Here is a 19297-nt window from a genome sequence, read left to right on the forward strand (position 1 = left end):
GACACCATATTCTTTGCAGTAAACCTGGAGGGATCTAAAACAAACCTAGAGAATCTAAACTGTAGCAGTTAGTGACTTGATAGACCTCTCTATATATAATCTTCTGTGATCCCAGAGATGCTTTAAGTTTTTGATGTAGATGCTTTAGTTCTATTTCCATGGAAAGCTTAGACAAGCTTGAAATCCCCTCTTCTCCATTTTAGTTTCCATATTGCATCTATCTTGTTTTCATTTGGCCTAGTATAGAAACAGACTCAAAACCAAGCACTGCAAAGCACTTAGGTCCAGTAAAGAGTTGGTAGAAACAACCAACATGAAGACGGCACAGCGACTTCAGGTGACCACATAGATCAGACTAGTGCTGCTTGTTTGTTTTCCTGCAGACCAACCTGTATTTGCTATCTAAGGTTTGTTTCTAAAAATAGCAAAAACAAGAAAGACGTTATTAACAGCATAAAAACTAAAAGTAAGACAAAATGAGCAGGAGAAAATGAAATAAAACCAGGATAAATATCACAATATTGGTTAGAAGTAAGCTACAGTCTTTTTCAACCTACTGGTGCCTTTCGAGTTCATAGTAGAAAAGAAGGAAAGCTGACTGGGCTTGACATTATTAGGAAAGGCTTGCATTGCAGTTTAAAACATCCAGAAGCCCAACACTGAAGCACAAGGGCTGCTTTCTCTCTGTCAATACCCAGTAGGGTAAGCTGCTCATGTTAGACCGCTGCAGCAACGTGGCATAAAGGGAGGCAGGAGGGCTCCCGAGGCCTGCGGGCCGGCAGTGCCTCGGCACCTGTGTGGGAAGCGCAGGAGCCTGCAGGCGCTGCAGCCGGGAAGGGGAGCAGGCAACAAGGGGACCTGCTGCCAAGTGGGAATCCGTGCTCGTTCCGAAGGGGGGAGTGGAGCACAGGGACCTAGCGATGGAGAAAGCATCCACAAAATGGGCGAATTAGGGGTGGCTGGGAAATAGAGGGAACCACCGCGAGGCGCGTTATCCAGGAGCGCCCAGAGGGCCGCCTGCGCGGTGCGCAGCGCTGCCACACGGCCCGGGCTGTCCCCTGGAGGCCTGGAGCAAAGCGGAGCTCTGGGAGAAATGCTGGCCTTTTAGAGAAAGTGCTACAAGGGGAAACAATAATTAACCCCACTGGAGATAGATACAGCTCTGAAAACATAACCTGCTTAAGAAGCTGTCATTTTGTACTCAGAGGACCAGAACACATTTATTCAAACAGGGAATAACCCAGAGACCCAAACAAGCTTTGCCTCCCTTAAAGAGAGGCAACATGGTTCCTTTAGTGTTACAGAACAGTTTTCTCTAGTCCTTGACTTTTTCTTACAAGCACAAGTCTTTCTCATAGTGAGAAATACAAACAAGTGTAGAGGGAGCATATGAACAAAACAAACCAAGTCAAAATAACAACTTGTGGAAGAAAGGCACAAACTACTTAGATGAGAAGAGGCTGTGGGACCAAACCCTTACATCAACACCCCTCCTTCCCAAATGTAAAGGGCCAAAAGGCAAGGAGGAAAAGTCTCTCGAGGAAAGCTCCCAGAGGAAAGTAACTGAGCAATCAGAGAGAAAAGAGAGGCTCTGGAAGAGGCCAAATGCAGTTCTTCAAAGACTATTAAGACGGAGAGAAGGTACTGTAGTTCTTCAAAGGTACAGTTATTTATGTTTTAAATAACAGTATTGATGCCTTTCCCTTGGAGATCATGAGTCTGTAATGCAGAACACGTTATCATCAGCTCTGTCCTGCCAGTAACATTTCCATTCATCTGGGGTCAAAGGCTTTTTTATCCAGGGAAATAAGGGCAAAAGTGAAAAGCTGTGTTGTGTTTTTGCCTTTTGGGAGGGTTTTTGTTAACTATCCCTCTATTTCCCACTCATCAGATCTCAAGATCAGGACTTTGGCAACGTTATGAAATACATGTTGCAAATAGCAGGTCTACCTTACTTTTGATTTAAAATGCAAAACCTTTTTTTTTGTCGAGTGATTTTCCCAAATGCTTACTTTTGTCTGCCTAAGTGCAAATAGCAGCATCCAAAATAGAACAGTGGCTATGCCAGAAATACAGATAAAAGGAAATATTGTTTTTCCCCTAGCATCCAAAAAATACCCCAAAACACATCTTCTTGGCACAGCTTGAAATATTTTATGCGTTACAAGTATTAACCTGAAATATAAAATAAGAGTGCACAATAGGAAATTTGAATAGTAAGAATGTTACTGTTGCCACAATAGTGTTAGAGGGTACAATATTATTTATTTGAGGCTGCAAGAAATTTTGCCGATTTTAAGGCACAACTTTGCAACATTTGTTGTTTGTTCTCACTGCTGGATGATTATCAATCCTGATTTTAAACGTTAAATGGGCTGCGGCACCAGCCATGGTCTGAGAGCAGCAGGGCCTGCAGTGCCCTGCTTGCTTATCGGTTACAACCAAGGCTTTTCTACTACCTGAACTGCAGTTTATTCGTCTTTCTTACAAAACTACAAGAAAAAGAAATCTTAAAAGAAAAAAATCTTACACTGCCTTGATAATGAACAATTCTGTTCTCTCTGCAAGAGTCTAAAGACTTGCAAATGAAATTCTTTTGCTATTTTAAAAAAAAGTAACCTTGGCTCATGCATGCATCAACAGTTAAAACATTCCGTGAAACCTTACTTAAAATAAGGGTGAGGTGCAGAGCTGGTTGTGAAGAGGCCGCACTGCATGGCTAGAAGGAAGGGAACATCCCAGTCAGCATCACTCTGCCCTTTCTAAAAGCAGCCCCATGGAAAACGGTAACGCTGTGCCAGTGATTCCATTTTTGATCTAGCCAGGAAAACCCCCAAATGAATATTTTTTCAAGTCAGCTGAAGAGTAACTGTCAAATGTTTGTTTTCTCTGGAAAAAGAAACATTAACCTAGAAATTAATTTCCAGAATGTTTCATTGCCCTGGAAACAAGCCTACCTACTATTCCAGTCCCACAGGCTTTTATTTGCAATCGTGTATAGGCAAACAGTCTCAAAACTTTTCAAAGAGTAAAAAAAAAAAGATTAAGGTAAATGTTTCAAGTAAGAAAGTATTCGATCCAAGCTACCTGTTCAGCTATCGTTTGCTTCTTTGGTAAATAAACCAAAAAGAAGTCATTCATCAAGAGAAATGCTCTCAAAAACATGGCCAATATTACTCTTTCCTTCTTTCAGGCTGAAGGCAAAAAGCACCCATAGGTCGTTGCAGGAGTGAAGCCAGAACCACTAATATTTGCTGGCTGTTTTGCTTATTTACCAAGTGTTTTCATCAAGCATCGCTGCAAAGCTGTCCACATGAAAAGAATGAAATGAACTGATAAAAGTTTGATGTGTGATAAGCTGTTTTTAGCTCAAAGGGAAATAAACTTAGGGAAGGCAGTTCCTGCAAGTCTGCACCACCAGCCTGGCCATTTCATACTGGGCCACTGTGCAGATACCGTAAGGAAAAATCAGCGTGAATGATTTTCTTCATAGTCTGCAGGATGTCCTTTGCTAATGGAATAACTCAGGCAAGAGTTACATAAAATCAATTTTCCGAGCAAAATGTATAGAATTAACAAAGGTCTTTCCAGCAGAAACTGGTAGCGGCCTTATGATTTGACCCGGAAAATAGTACACTCGCACGTTACTGAGTTTTTGTGAGTCATCTAATGGAAGTTAGACCTGTGAGGTAAGTGCTCCCAGGACCTGGCCTTTGGCAAGAGCGAAGTGGTTTGAGTTAAGAGTTCATAAATCCAGAGGTGCTTTTACAGTGGCTCTCTGCTGGCCGCTCTTTTTGTTTTGGCTTGGGAAATTCCTCGTGGAAGCCACTCCAAGGCCTGGTGGCATCCAGGGACTCTTCCCTTCTCCGTGTGGGAGACCCTGTGCCTCCAACAGGCACTGCAGAGCAGCTCAGCCCGTCTCGCTCCTGGCGGAGTCGCTCCACAGGCTGCCGCCCCCAGGACGGAATCTGAGCCCATTCGCTTGCATTCCAGGGCTCAGTAATTCCAAACTGTTTGAGGACATCCAGAAAGCATTTCAGCGTATTCACAGTGGAAGGGGATTTGGGGCAGTTGTGTAGATCTGGTGGCACGTGCAGCTTTTAAATAGCAGGTTAAGCTTCGGGTTGGAATTATATCAGATTCAGATCTGTATCCATTAACTGGTGGGTAAACCAAAAATCCCCCCAGGGACTGTCACAAATCCACCTTAAATTCTTGAGTGCTGGAGTTTGTGTTCAGCTGAAATATGTACAGAGACCCTCTGATGAAGATCAGAAGTTCAACTTAATCTTTCTGCAGTAGCTAATCATTTTAATTCAACTCTGCTCGGCAAAGTAACTGCAACAAATCCTTCTGGGCGCGTTATATGTGACATCAAGTGAGACGTGGGAGCCTCGGGTGCGCTAAGGGTGTTTGCTGCTGTCAGATGCAGGGTGTCAAAATCTCCTGCAAAATTTAAGCAAGCTCTGTCTTAAAAGGGTGTCAGCTCTGGTGAGCTTCCCCTCCTGCACCTCTCAGGAGGCTGCTCCAGGACTGGATCCTCTCTGACAGCTCAGAATTTCTTCTTGGCCTACATTCACCCTACATTTATTTGCAGACAGTTATTAAAACCCGTTGGCTTTGCTCCCAAGACAACGTTATCCATTACCTTAAGTAGCACTTCTCCTTCATGGATGCCCCCTGTCAGGTGTCCCCTGCCTGGGGGATGGTTTGGCTGGGATGAAGGAGTCACGCTCTCTCATCTCCTCATGCAATGGGGGCGCTTGGCTTTCCTGCTCGCTCCTGGTGTCCCCGTGCTCACACATCCCTCATCCCGCAGCGATGCCGCGGCTCCGCGCTCGGCGTCCTGCTCCGCGCCCCGCGCATCACGGCTCCGCACACGGAGTCTCTGACCTGCCTTTTGCTCTCAAGGGGCTTGATAGTGCACATTTCAAAGCAAAATCTAGAACTCAGGGCCTAAGCAGAAGCATACTTAGAAATACTCGTGTGCTCCATCAGGAGGAAAAATCCACATGGTGACTGAAATTCCGACAGCTACTGAAATTACTTACTCATTGCTTTTGACTTCTGTTTCAGAGCTGGCTAATGAGATTTCCCCAGCCTGCCAGGTTAGACTGCAGAGTGGTTTTTGTTTGTTTATTTTTTATCCATTATTTAATTCTTCTGTTATCTCTCCTGGCCACATCTAACACCTGCCTTGCTCCAATAAAGGGAGCTGGAGACAGCACAGGGCCTCCCTCGCCGCCCCATTGATGGGGGGTGGGGGGGGACGGTGCCCTCTGGTGCTGAGCTCTACAAGGAGATATTTAGCGTTTTAGGGGCTAAGTGGTGAGTACCTGCAGTTCCCACTGAGACTGGGAGAAGTGCTGGTGCTCAGCAGTTCTCTTGTGGGTCACCTTTTAAACAAATACTTTCTGCAAAACCTTTAGACAATCACCTTTACAAGCATAATCCCAGCTACCAGGCACTTTCTGTTCCTCTCATTTTTCCGGAGGTTTCTCATTACAGGGATTCATGGAAATTGAATGATGTCAAGGTTGCAATCAGTCATGGCTAGAAGCAACCAAATACAAGCTGGAACTGATGTGGAGGCACCCCTGAGAGGGTTTTTAAGTAAATAGAGTAAAACCTCCCAAAGTGGTGTGAGCCTTGCACAGGTGACTTTGCAATGTTTTCCACAAAGTCACAACAAATTCAAAACCTGTTCCAATGCAATCTAAGCCTCCATATTTTGTATAAGCTCTACCCCAGTATTCTGGTGTTTTAAATAATCTTGAGGCTAAGACACTGCTGGGAGAAAGGACGGCAAACCAACATTGCATCTCCCTGGTTAGCAATCTTTTACCCTATAGCTCTTGCTGAAGTAATTCTCAGTAGCACATGGTAGTTATGAAGCTATGAAAATGGCTTTGCACTGGCATGGGATTTTTGAAGCGCTTAGCAACTTAAAAGCCTGCATTCGGCTGAAAATCATTTATAAATATATTTTTCTGTTCTCCTAAATTCCCAAATCATACGTGAAAATGGATCTTAGGCTGCAAGTTACCCCGTTGTAATGAAACCTTGCAGAAACCCTATGAGGTAGACAATTCACTATTTCCATGGGAAAGAGAAGGTGCGGCTGAAGAAAACCTGTCTGCCCATTTGTTTCCTTCTGCTACTGCCAGGGGAGAACACGTAGCCGCTTGTTCCTGGTGGCCCTCGCTAACTTGACTGGTGTTTCGCCTCAGATTAAGGCAGACAGATAAACACCATGTTTGCTTCAGCAGAGCAGGAGAAGTACAAAAAGACAAGGCAGTTTTTGAAAATAATGGAGGGGTAGGAGGGCTGGATGAGAAATGCTCATCACCCTGCACAAGGCTCTTTCCCTCGCCTTCCCCTTTTGAGTTGCTGAGTCCTGCTTTTCCCCTGGTCGTTCCTGCAACCCTGTAGGGAAGAAGGGATGGAGAGCTGCCTCCCATCCATACTCTGGGGGCCTGGAAGACACTTCTCCTGCTGCCACATCCACATGCTGGGAGGAGCGCACAGGCGGGAACACCGCGTAGGCCGCAGGCCCTGGGCTGCCGCAGGGCCCCCGGCTCCCTGGGGAACACGAGTCCTCCGAGGCCCAGCAGCCTCTCCTGCAGCCTGCCAGAGATGCAGGAGCCGCGCCGGGCTCCGCTTGGCACGGAGCTGCCGCCGCCTCTCTGCCTGCGGCCCCAGCGACAGGCAGCGAACGCGGCACCCGCGGCAGCGTGGCTGTGCGCCCCTCCTGGCATTGCCTCCGAGCCAGGAGCAGCCTGAGGGCTGGCACATGGCTCTGCCTCACGTCCCGTGCCCAGCTTTGCCTCCTCGGCCCAGCTGCGAGCTCTGCAGGCCAGGCGCCATCCTGTGCTGCATGGGACATGTTTGTCCTCAGTCGCTGGAGAACCAGGTACAGGAGAACCTGGTACGGCCACAGGCTTCCAGCTGCCCTGGCACAGAAATATTTGCTGTCGTAGGCAATACTGACTGCAAGAAAAGATAAAATCAAACAATGCTGCAGCAGTCACAAAACGTGGTTTTGACTGACTCCTCCAGCTTGCCTTGGCAAAAGTTGCCTGGCTTGGTAGCTCTCCAGTTTAAACATTGACTTGAGTGATGAAGTTTTGTATTAAAAGGCCTCGGTGTACTGTTGTAGGCTGAACTGCTTTCACCTCTGCTGTCTAAATTCCTGTTTATAGAAATGGGCACGCTGGCCCCTAGCTGCTCAGTCAACCTTCCCTTCAGCAGCTGATGTGCAGGCACGCAGGTCTGCAAGATTAACACCCTCGTAATAGGAGTAGCCATGCCTGCATTCGAAGCTGCTTGTAGGGGAGGGGCCGAAAGCAAGATAAAAAGGGGTTTTGACACTGAGTGAGTTGCAGAAAATCTTAAAAAGGGGTGCATAGCGTGAACAAAGGTATTGCTTGTGCTTTCAAGCTGGCAGAAGGGTGCATGATCCAGGAGGGGAAGGTGTGAAACGCTGCGGCAGCCCTTTCCGGGGTAACGCCTCACCGTGCGGAAGCAGCGCGTTGCTTGCTCCCGTGCTGATGCTGCTCTCGTCTCCGTTTCGCCCGCAGTGGCTGAGGAACCCGGGCCCGCAGCACGAGAAGCGGACCCTCTTTGGAGACATGGTGTGCTTCTTGTTCATAACGCCGCTGGCGACCATCTCGGGCTGGCTGTGCCTGCGGGGAGCAGTGGACCACCTGCACTTTAGTAGTAGGCTGGAAGCCGTCGGCCTCATTGCACTCACTGTCGCACTCTTCACTATTTACCTCTTTTGGACCCTCGTAAGTATGGCTTTTCTTTTTAGCTCTCTGGAATGAGGGAGGGAGGAAGGCAGGAAGGAAAGCATACTTCTGCCGCAGAGCGCGGTGCAGCGGGGGCACCGACCTATGGCGATTGTCGCTTGTATTTGTGGTCCGTTCTGCCTCTCGTTTCCACACCAATTAAGCTCTCTGGAAGTCCAGAAATTCAGCTGGCCTCTCAGCCCCCGTCCCAGAGTTATCACAAAAAATATTTTGCCGAAAGTGAGGGTACGGTGCAGGGAGAAAGCCTTACATGGATAACCTGGCTCCCACAGAGGAGCTGGATTTTTCTCCAGTCCAACATCTGGCTAGTTTAACAGTTTCAAAAATGCTGATTTTGGGTGTGAATCTCTTTATCAGGATGTATTTTCCATGTTCCTGGTATTTGTGATTGCATGGGGAAGCTGTGGCAGAGCATGCTACACACCCAGGGCTGCAGAAACATAGCTCCACTTTTTCCATCGGTCATCCTGACGGAAGAGCTGCGTTATTCCCGCCATACAGCCCGGCATGCTGTCATCTGCGGGCCGAGCACGGATTTAAAAGTGTTTTATCGAGCCACAATCTAGCTGTTCATCAACACTCCCAAGTGGCCCCAAGGGTAACCCTTAGCGAGGGAGGGGAAAGGAAGGGCAGACGCAGGCTGGGAGCGCAGCGATGCACGCGCAGCCGAGCCGGCGCGAGCAGCAACGCGCGACCCAGCCTGTGCGGCTGCACGTGGCGCAGCACAACCCCTTCCAGCAGGTTGGGATCCGCGCGCCGGGGAAAGGGGTGCTGAGATCTGTGTAGGCAGAGCTGCCCCAGCCCAGGAGCTGCCCCAGAGCAGGAAATCTCAGCCTCGTGCTAGCTTCAAGGCAGCTGTGGGTGGTACTGCTGCATTCGCTTCTTTCTCAACAGTGCAGCCCTGTCTCGTCTCTGGAGGACTTTGGGTTTTTTTGAGTAGTACGCAAAAAAAAAAAAAAAAAAAGTGAAAGTCCGGAATTCTTGCCTCAGCTTCCTGCAGATCTGGAGATATTTTTAGGTGGTTGTTGATTTTTGGTTCGCTTGCTTTGCTACTGCTTCTGTTTTTCGTAAAAATCAGCCTCACTTTGCTGTTAACAGCAGGACTTTTTACTTCAGCAGTGAGGCAGCGCTTGGGTTTTCCAGGGCACTAAGTGTGTAGACATGGCCTTCAGGGCCTCGAGGTGACTTACACAACCTTGCTTAACACATAGCCATCTTAAAACCAGAGGCCACCCAGCATGTTCACACTGTCCAATGCCCAAGCACCACTGCTGGGCGTGCAGGGCTGGTGGGTTTAGTTATACGTACTGCGTATATACTATGGAGGATATATCCAGTGCTGAGGAAGCCATTGCACATAATGTGATATAATGCTCTTTTAGGTAGTGAGAAAATAAGAAAACTACAGTTTCGTTTTGCTTCCAATAAATCAGGTAATATTCTCTGAAGGTATAAGCTAGCATTTGGGTTGTTCATATACCACAGTGCCCCAGTGAGCAGAAAATGGGAGACATGCTGTTTTTAACAAATAGGCTATTTTATCTCTTCCCATAAAACAGCCAGGTTCTCCCCAACATACTGTTGCTTTTTCTGTGTATTTATTATTATAATTGATCTATATACAAAAAAAGAAAAAAAAAACACAGTTGTTAGCGCTAAAAAAAGCTTCAGGCCTCAAACACCTTGGGTTTCTATCTAAGCCAAAACTCCACTTTTCACTGATTTAAACTTGCACACAGTGCAATTCTGACTTCTTCAGGACCAAGGCAGGGGTTGGAGCACAACAGGCTTCCTATAGAAAGCAGGAGCTGGTTAAAACTTGCCCCAGGGGATGCACAAAACATGCAAGAGCCTCTATCCCTGCGGTGCTGTTGTCCAGGGGAACAAGGAGCCAGGTAAAGCTGGGCTCTGCAGCAGGGAGGGTTTCTCGCCCAGAGCGCCAGCTTATGGGAATAACCACTGCAGTTCAGGAGCTGACACCACTCAGAGGTGCCTTCGGGCAAGGGCTGCTGTGAACAAGTTGTCATGCTCAGTCAGGGTGTTCTGTCGGTGGCTTCAGCGAGCAGACAGCTTGAGCCTGGCCCAACATCTGATGCTGCTCAGAAACTAAACCCGCGCCTGGGCTCCTCAGCAACAGGCGCTGTGTTTTACAAGGCACCGTCTCCAGCCAGCTCGCCCCCCTTGCCAGCACCTCACTGAGTTTCTGCTGGCACTGCAGGGCCTTTTCCAGAGGGCTATCCCAGGCTCCTGCGTTTGGGATGCTGCGTGGAGAGGGAGGTGCAGGCGCTTGTTCCTTGGGGATGGAAGGTGGGCAAAGTGATCCTTCTCCCTAAGGGGCTCTCTGGGCAACAGCTTCGTGAGCAGCAGCTCTGTAGGGTCCCCTCTTTAAGGGCAGGCAGCTACGTAAAGTTTCAGCAAAAGAAAATACATATATATATATACACACGTCAAGCTAATCTGGGGGGTTGTGGTAATGAAGCACACCTTAGCAGGTGGCTCACGCTCACCTTGATGCATCTCCATGAAGGAGATTGATTCAGCAGTAAGACATCACAAGGTAGAGGAGGCATGCCTGTCGCTCCTGTTCTTTTTTCCCCTTCCTGGTACAAGCACAGCAGTGCCTTTAAGCTACCCACACGCTTTCCCCATGGATCCCGTTACGTTACGTGTAGGGGCTCGCAGCATGACAGCGCTGCGGGCTCACCTGGCCGTGGGCAGCTGCCAGTGCTGCACGCTGGGGGCAAAGACACCAGCATGGACGGTTCCTCCCGCAACAAGGAGGGAAGGAGCAGCGGGCAGCCGCAGGAGGGCAGCAGGACAGCCCCAGGAGGCCAGGGGCAGCCCCAGGAGGCCACGGGACAGCCCCAGGAGGCCCGGAGCAGCCCCAGGAGGCCCGGAGCAGCCGCGTCTCCTCATGGCGGCCACTGAGCAGCCGCGCTGAGGGCCCCGCGTGTTGTGTCCTCGCAGGTGTCGTTCCGCTACCACTGCCGGCTCTACAACGAGTGGCGCCGCAGCAACCAGCGCGTGATCCTGCTGGCGCCCAGGGCGGCCGCCGCCGCGCCGCAGGCGCCGCCGGGGCTGCGGCCCCTCAAGAGGAACTCCAAGGAGACCATTGTGTGAGCGGCGCCGCGCGCGCCGCCCCGGGGCCTGCTGCTCCCGCCTACAGACTCTAAGGAGTGAAAAGGGGAAAAAAAACAAATAAGAAAAAAAGAATCACTGTTTTAATTCAAATCATGGATGCTGCAATCATATGATATTTGCTAAGCTGCCAAACGTGTTTATTTAGCAGATACTGTATGGAATTCTACAAACTCCTGTCAATACTTGCATCACCGAGCGATGCAGACTTTTTTATTATTGTTTAAAAATATTAAAACTATGATGATTAACAATGCAAAACAAGTGAGAAAAGTGCTTTTTGTTCATCATTTAGTGCTCCTACCGTATTTTCTTTAGACAGCAGCCAGAACTTCTTTTTTTTTCCCCCTGAATCACGGTGATGACATTACCTTTTATCTATGCACACCCAGTTTTAAGAATCTTTTATACAGTTATCTTGGACTATTAAAATACCTTTTTAATGGACGAATTCTACAAATTGGCATATTATTTAAACACTATCAAGTGACTGGAAAACAGTCTCCTGTTTCTTGCTTGGTAGGGAAGGTTCATTAGGAAAACTCTCCAGCGATGTTTGAAATGTGCGAGAACAACAAATGCCATGTTACAAGTTACAATGATCTTCCTGCCCCAAAGTGCTTTATTAAGTAATGCTCAGGGGAAAAAGGGAAAAAAAAAATTGGACAGATGTATCAACTTAGGCATCTCATTCTGCACTGAAGCCCTACTGGTGTGGGTTAGCACTTGGCCAGTTCACTGCCTTTTTTATATCAAGCAGAATTTAACTCTCGTTGTATAAATTAATTTTGCAAGGCAACCTCTGCATACATAATGAATGGGATCAGTAGTCATGTCTTAGGAAGCAGGAACTTGCCTTGCATTATAATTAGCATCACTTTAAAGCCGCTGAAGTTCCAGTTTGACAAGTAGATTTAGCTGCGTGCACATAGGCCCTGCCCTTTCATTCTGGCACTGAGACTACGACTCTTTGAAAATGTACAACACAGCCCACTATTGTGACCACATTCAGTTTTATTCCTAGGTGGCATTATCTGTTTCCCCTTTGTCTTCACACCAATTCATTCAGATTTTTGGCTCTCAGAGGAGACGTGGACTCTTTTTATACAACAATACTAAGTTCTATCAGCAAATGCTGCTAAAATCAGCAAGTGATATCTAGTCTCTTCCAATACATACTACACATACACATAAATATATATATATATATGTGGGTATACACACACACACATACATTTACTTTCCCCCCCAGAGTAGATGGTTATGACATTGTGTACTATGTTTCCCAAGGCATGGAGGAACTGAGAAAATACAAGGAGCTCAGAGCAACAAGGGTAATTTGATTTAAATTTGATATAAAACAATTTATAAATTGGACAGGTAAAGGTAATGTGTGTGTTTCCCATCAGGCAAGGGCTTATTTAGTGCTGAGCTCTAGGGAAGAAAAAGTGTACTACCCATAAGCAAGCCCTTAGCCTCCTTAAGCTGTGGGCATCCACACGGGCAATGTAACCATATTCTCTGGGGCCGTCAGTTCCGTGGGGCTGCAGGAATGAACCATCTCCATGGAGTGGCAGCTGCTCTGTTCAGACACGAAACCGCATTTTCGCAGCGAGGCACCATCAGCCCCTGTGCAGGAAAGCCGAGCGCCTGCCAGGCTGCACTCGTTGGTCTGCATGGCCAGGAGCTGGTCGCATGCTTGACAGCAGCCACCTGCTTCTCTTCCAGAATAAAAGTGCAGCAGCAAAAACCTGAAGGCCTGGATATCTGAAGACATCACAAGCTTTGTGATGGCCTAAACCCTGTAGTGCCTTTTCATCCTCTTTCCAAAGAAAAGTAGCCCTCTGGAGAGAGGACAAAAGAAATGCACATCAGGTGAGATGCCCAGGTTAAAAGAAAATCTGCTAGCCCAGAAATAAAGCATGTCTAACTGGGTCAGAGCACTGTCATCCTAGGAGCCAACCCTTTAAAGCCTCCATGTTTGCTTTAGGGAAGCGTCCTTTAAAACCCCATTGCTATTTCTGCATCCCAAAAAGCTATGTGCCATGGAAGAAATGTCAGAGTTGAGTCACAGCCATGGTTTTGTTTCATGGAAAAAGAAAAAGAGAACAGAACTCAAGGATTAACAAGGAACCAGTGTTGCAGTCAAGTTACAAGTCATCTCTGTACAGATTAGCAGGGTCACTCGGCCCAGCTGCTCTGTTGGTTCCAATTTTGTTTCTGCTTACCATGTGGATGCAGCAGGCAGCACCCTCCAGCAGACAGGTGGAAAATGCAGCCCAGTGAAGCAGGTACCTTCGTGCTCTGGTTCCCTCGAGCAGAACTTGCTGCCAAAGCCACCAGCACCAGTCTCCCGTGCATTTTCTGGAATAGCTCCTGCCCAACCATACACTTACCTTTTTGCATTATACCCATGAAAAAAAGTAGCATACCTCAAGCTCCTGTTTTTTTCTAAAACACAAGAACAGGAAGACGGGTTATGCTGACATCTTATTGCCACTACTACGCCAAATCAAGGACCTAGCAGAAATAAGGCTCCTCCAGGTCAGTATTGCTTTTCCTTCCACTAGCTGCTGTTATTCTTGCTTTACCACATCCAAATTTGGATTAGCAATTTTACAACTAGGAAGCTGCAACAGAAATAGCAGTCTGCTTTTTTTACCCTCCTTCTAAATAGATGTAAGAAACAATTAATTAACTGCAGTACTAGTTACAGCAAGCAAACTCCTGGCAAGACAATGACATCTTTGTTAGCCTGCCCCCCTTAACTTATTTTTGCTTAACTGGGAAGTCTTTAACTAATGAAAAGATAGGAGAGCTTTCTTTTTTAAGCTCAGTCTTTCCCTATTCTTTCTTCTCATGCATCTGGTCTTGACATTTACACTCTTTTTCCATACGAGAAATGCTAGAGAAAGTTAGCATGCACTATCTGGAACTGAAAATGCTAAAGAAATAAAAGAAAGAAAAAGCAATAGATGTAATGCAGTTCTGTTCCCTTCTTTCACATCCTGCTAATGGTGAAGACTGCCACCCGATGTGCGCAGCACTGGCCACACAGAGACCCGTACAACTCAGTATTAATGACATGAGCAAGCCCTCACAGCTTAGTCTATCATATCATGTAAAACAACAAGCAAGAAAAACTCAAGTCAGGGTAAAACTCTATTTGCTAAAGAGAGTGGTGGTGAACAGCAAAAAGATACAAAGTCAGAAGGCTGATTGATTCCTTAAATTTCTAGTGCAATGACTGAAAAAGAGGAAGCAGCAGCGTAATGGTTTCTCCCTTGGAAAATGGGTGAAATGTAACCGGCAATGGAGGCAAGAAATCAACGTGGAAGAACCTAAGTGAGTTTTCAGAGATTACAGCAGACCTCCCTTCAACTAGAAGGAGGTCACTGCATGAGTAGTAAGAACAGCCCTCAGGCTTTTATGCTCCACTATTTATAATTCTGTCATCTGCAGATTTGAACTATCATTTAGATTTGATTCATTAAAAATCACTTTGCACCCGTTGTATAATAGAAAATCATGCAGAGTCATTTGACATTTTAGTTCATGAGTCATGGGCCACGCACATAACTGGCCTTGATGTCACAAAGGTGACCAGAGAGCTGCAACCAGAGTATGATAGGAAAGGTATTTTTAAAAGTCTAAAACCTTCCCTTTCAAATGAAGGTAAGTTTACAGAATAACACCATTTAATTATTAAACTCCTCCTCAGTTACTGTTTATGAGACTAAGCTCTACTTAACACAGCTGCTTAATTAAACAAAAATTTTCCCTACAGGCAGAATGGAGTATTACTTATTTTATTGACAAACACTGGTTCATGGTATTCAAAAGCATTCTGAAGACCTTTAAAGAGTATTAGGATTTTCAAAATGTACAACTGAGGGCTGTAGCTTTAAGCACCTAACAGGCCCTTAGAGCAAGCCAGCCTGCAGTATTTGTACTGTGTGACAGAGGTGATGCAGCACCCCCTGCCCACTGCTTCTGTGCCAACGAATTTCTAATCACCCCAGTTTTCAAAGAGAGCAGCAAGAAAGAGTCTTCGAAGTCAAAAAAGTTACATCTCTCAACAGCTGCAAAGTTGAGTGTTTGCTTCAAAATCTTACCAATTTCTTGCTGTTGACCTCCTTGGCCTCATTTTGGCTATGCTACAAAACAATTTTACCTCCCTTGGATATTTAAAAGATACAGAACCAACTCTAACATAATTGTACTAGATATTTTTATAATAAAACTTGCTAAAAAGGTTAATCTACATTGGCATTCTATCTACTGCTTTCCATTACGAAGACTACCAAAACACACTATTTTCAAAAGGTTTTCTTCAATGTTTAACATTACACAGAAAACCCATGTTGGCTGCAGTATTATTCCATAATTTTTACTGGCGAGAAAGTCAGATTCCCAGTAATCTTTTCTGTCCATAAAAACAGGCAGGCTACAGCTATGAAAGGTAAAGAGCCAAAAATTAACAGATTAGTAGAGGAAAATGAAACTCATCACACAAGTGGTTTAAAAAAAGGAGCTGAAATGCTCCTTTACTGATCTCACCAAATATAACTTTCTTCAGAGATGGTCACACAGAGCACAAAACATCCTGTATTTATACAAACATATAGAGGAAACTGGACTTACCCACCATGTAAGTAATCCCACTTGGAATGGTATGAATATAAAACATGTTTTATATTCATACCCAGATTTGGAGCTTGGACTACCCAGATCTGGAGTTTCTCACAGAGCACCTTTTTCACTCCCAAAACACTCTTCTAACTAGTTATTCAAAATGATATTCTGATATTTGAAGAAGTCTCCTGAAGATTAAGACTGATATTAAAACATCACTGTTCCTTTTACAGAACTAGACAAGGGACTCAGTAACACCTATCAAACAGGAAGAGTAGTTGCATATAGTCAGCTATTAATATCTCTATCTTTTGCTGTCTGCTTGGACAGGTAAACGTAGCTGGAGGAGGAAGGTCAGAGACATGAGGGAACTAGCAGCACAGAGCTGCAGATGATCACATTGCAATTGATTAATCACTTCCCTGTGTAATCACAGGACACACTTTAAAAGTTTGCTGTGAACAAAGCCCGACTGGAGCTCCCACTAACCGAAGATCAGCGGACAGAAACATGCGAACTTGCCTCAGAAGCGTTCAGAACACAAGGCCAAGGCCACAAACCAAACCGGCTACTACCAAAACCAGCTGTTATTCTGGTTTTCACAGGAATCAGTGTATTTTAGGAGACAAATATTCGATGTGCAGTATGTAGCAAGTAACTAAAGCATTTTCATCTCATCTGCCAGGATAACTTTTATCTGTTGAGAAGTGTGAACTCTGGAAAGGTCTGAATTTACCTCTTCACATACTACAATAAAATCAGTAAGAAGCCACATCAAAATTTTCACCACAAGCTGAATGAGCCTACACAGCTCACTAGCACACTGCTTCTTCCCTGGCTCATTATCTGAGTAACATCTTCAGAAAACAGCGAAGAAACATTTTACATACCATTTGAGTGCAGATAATGGCTTGTTTTTCAGTGGTCAGATTCCTTTACCCAATCCATCATCCTGCTTTTTCTCTCACCCAGAAGGGTATACATATTAAAGCAGTAATGGTGACAACCAGAGTGAATGTAACTCTGAACTTGGAGAAGAAAGAATTCCTACAGATGTTGTATGTGAGTGGGTATTCCCACAAAAATCAAATTTACATTTGCTGCATACAGTGTCACTGCATGGCAATGCACATTACCCTGCACTTCTGGACTTTGCTATGGGAAGGAGCAGAAAACTGAATGGAAAAAATTCTATGAAGCAGAAACTTTCAATAGTTATTATAGAACTAGTTGGAAAATGCAGGACGTTTAATAGCGAGATCTCCATCTTGTGGTAGGATGTTTCACCCTAAAGATTAGCAGCACACAGAACAGAAGAGTCAATTATAATTATTTACTAACAACTGATGCTAGTTTACAGAAATACTTGTAACAGCAGCATCACCTCTCTATTTTTCCCTTCAGCATCCATCACAAGAGTACTGATTACCAAAATATTCACAACAACTCATCCAGAAGTGCTCAACTAGTAGCTCCTACCTACCTGTTCAGTTGGGAGACAGTTACAGCACTTTGCATAATCCTCTGGTCACAAAACAGAGTCTCTACAAAATCTAGTGCTGAGAACAGTGATTATACAGCTCTTCCCTTATCATGAATCAAGATTGCAAGTAATGACTACATGCAAAACAGTGCCCCCAATCAGTGATGACAGTCTTCAAGGGCTTGGTCAGGCCTTTACTGGAATGCATTACTAGTTTCTGCCATTAGTTTTAACAACAACAAACAAGGAATGGAATTAACAGTTTCTGACAGCAACAAATAAGGAAGAGTGCTCCGTTGAGACGGGTATGCTATACATCTCTGAGATCACAACTAACAGAAAGCTGTTAACCTTCAGAAATAACTCAAAGCATATTAGCATACGGAAGTGATAAAGATATTTACACTACACAGAAAAATAATGTAAGGAAATGAACCAAGTGGTTTAATGCAGTTATTCAAACCAGCATTATTGCCTGAAGAAGCAATCCCACTCATCCCTGCTCCACCCACATCACCCTAAGCCAAACCTCTCACCTTGTGCTGCTACAAACCCTAATGACACAGGCAGATAGTCAGAATGGAAAACTACCAACGTTGAGAGACATGCACAAAAAAGAAAAAAAAGTCCAGCTTTCACGTAAGAAAGTTACCTTCCCCTTAGTTTGGGAGTGCAGCATTTCTAGAGTTCCACTGGATAGTGCTCAAACAGCCCAGCCTGGTACTTGTGTTGATAATAGCAGACAGTAGAGTAAGAACTAATGTACAAGCAAAAGCAAGGCAGAAAGCTATGCAGGAGAGAAAAATCAGATAATGTTCTAAAGAGCTCATTTTCCACATGTGAAGGTAGGTCACCATTAATTTTAAGAGAAATCTTTACATGTCAAGTGTCATCAATTTATTTACAGAGATGCTTCTCCAGATTCTAAATAATCATCACTCATTCAATTTTCAGCTCCGTTCCATCAAAAAAATTCCAAAAACTTCATATTTGAAACGTCTATACTATAGAGACACTTTATTTAAAGGCTTTCTTTAGAGATTAGATGAATGCAGAAAGGAGAGAAAGATTTTCCATTGTTGAAAATTACAGTTATATTCCATACAAATCTGGATTAGATTCCTAAAAGACTTATTTTTGAGCTCTTATAAATTATAGACATAAAACACAATCCATATCAAAACAGCATTTTATTTGTTAATAACACGTAAGGAAATTTAAGCTGGTTACACTACCCTAAAACACAACTAACACATTTAACATGAATCCCCTTCCTCAATAAGAAATCTAAGCAAAGAAGAAAGTACCCATAAAAAACAAGTTTTGCTGCATCCTTCATCCTCTTGAGTACTTACATGATCAACTGAGCTACGTTCTGTTCTTTTTGAACAAGCTGTTCTCTTATATAAAAAATTTTGCAACCTTGATCCCATTGTAGAAAAAAAGGAAAGCTCTTCAGTACAAAAAAGTTCATAGTATTGAAAATGTCTTCCCCTTCCCCATCAGCACCTAAATATAAAGAGGTCAACAGCAGATGGCTAGTCTAAGTGATGTAGTTTGAAAAAAAAACAAACCCCTAGACACAGTGGCATGTCCCCCTTATAATGAGGTTTAAAAAAAGACTGGCATAAAAATTCTCTGTGGGAAGATGTCATTTTTCAAGCAGTACATAGTTCAGTTTCAGTAATTCACATCTTGCAAGAAAGTTAGAGATACCATTTCTTTTACAAAACTTCCTTTTCAGTGATAAAGGAAATTAAGGCCATCAGATTCGCATCTTAAAAATTCACATGAAAGGAATACAAAAATATGTTGTGCTTCTGAGAAGGCTCTGTTATGTAGGTAAGGATTACCATAACTTGAGGAAGTTAATGACTGGAGGAGTCTACATGATCGCACAGCTTCTATTAGATGCCCTTTGCTCTCCCTGTTATGAATAGAAAGAACAAGGGGGTTAGGAGCTCCAAATAACACACTGAACATGTTAAAGATAGGTAGTTACATGTATGGCATAGTGTTCTCAAAAGCCAGTTAGTACCAAAGCTGTAATACAACCCTTAATCTGCAGTAAAGTTAGATATTCTCTTCCATGAGAGGTAATGGAAGATGAGTACCAAATAAACTTCTAGAATCCCAAGCAAAAAAAATCATTTAGTTCAAGTAAGCGCTAAGTATTGTGGGGAACACACGCACAACATCTTAAATATAAAGACATGCACATTAGCTACAC

General features: G+C 44.7%; 1 protein-coding gene across 1 annotated transcript in view; it reads left to right on the forward strand.

The window, feature by feature from the left end:
• The window catches only part of MARCHF3 (membrane associated ring-CH-type finger 3), a 69153-nt gene extending 58222 nt beyond the window's left edge, over positions 1 to 10931 (forward strand). The window contains exons 4-5 of the mRNA XM_088523964.1: positions 7581 to 7790; positions 10779 to 10931. Of these exons, the coding sequence (XP_088380090.1) occupies positions 7581 to 7790; positions 10779 to 10931 (363 nt within the window). The remainder of the gene's footprint in view (positions 1 to 7580; positions 7791 to 10778) is intronic.
• Positions 10932 to 19297: the final 8366 nt, after the last annotated feature.

The sequence above is a fragment of the Tinamus guttatus genome, unplaced genomic scaffold, assembly GCF_059628265.1.
Source record: "Tinamus guttatus ecotype Peru unplaced genomic scaffold, ASM5962826v1 Tinamus_guttatus_pri_ptg000199l, whole genome shotgun sequence".
NCBI classification, from domain to species: domain Eukaryota; kingdom Metazoa; phylum Chordata; class Aves; order Tinamiformes; family Tinamidae; genus Tinamus; species Tinamus guttatus.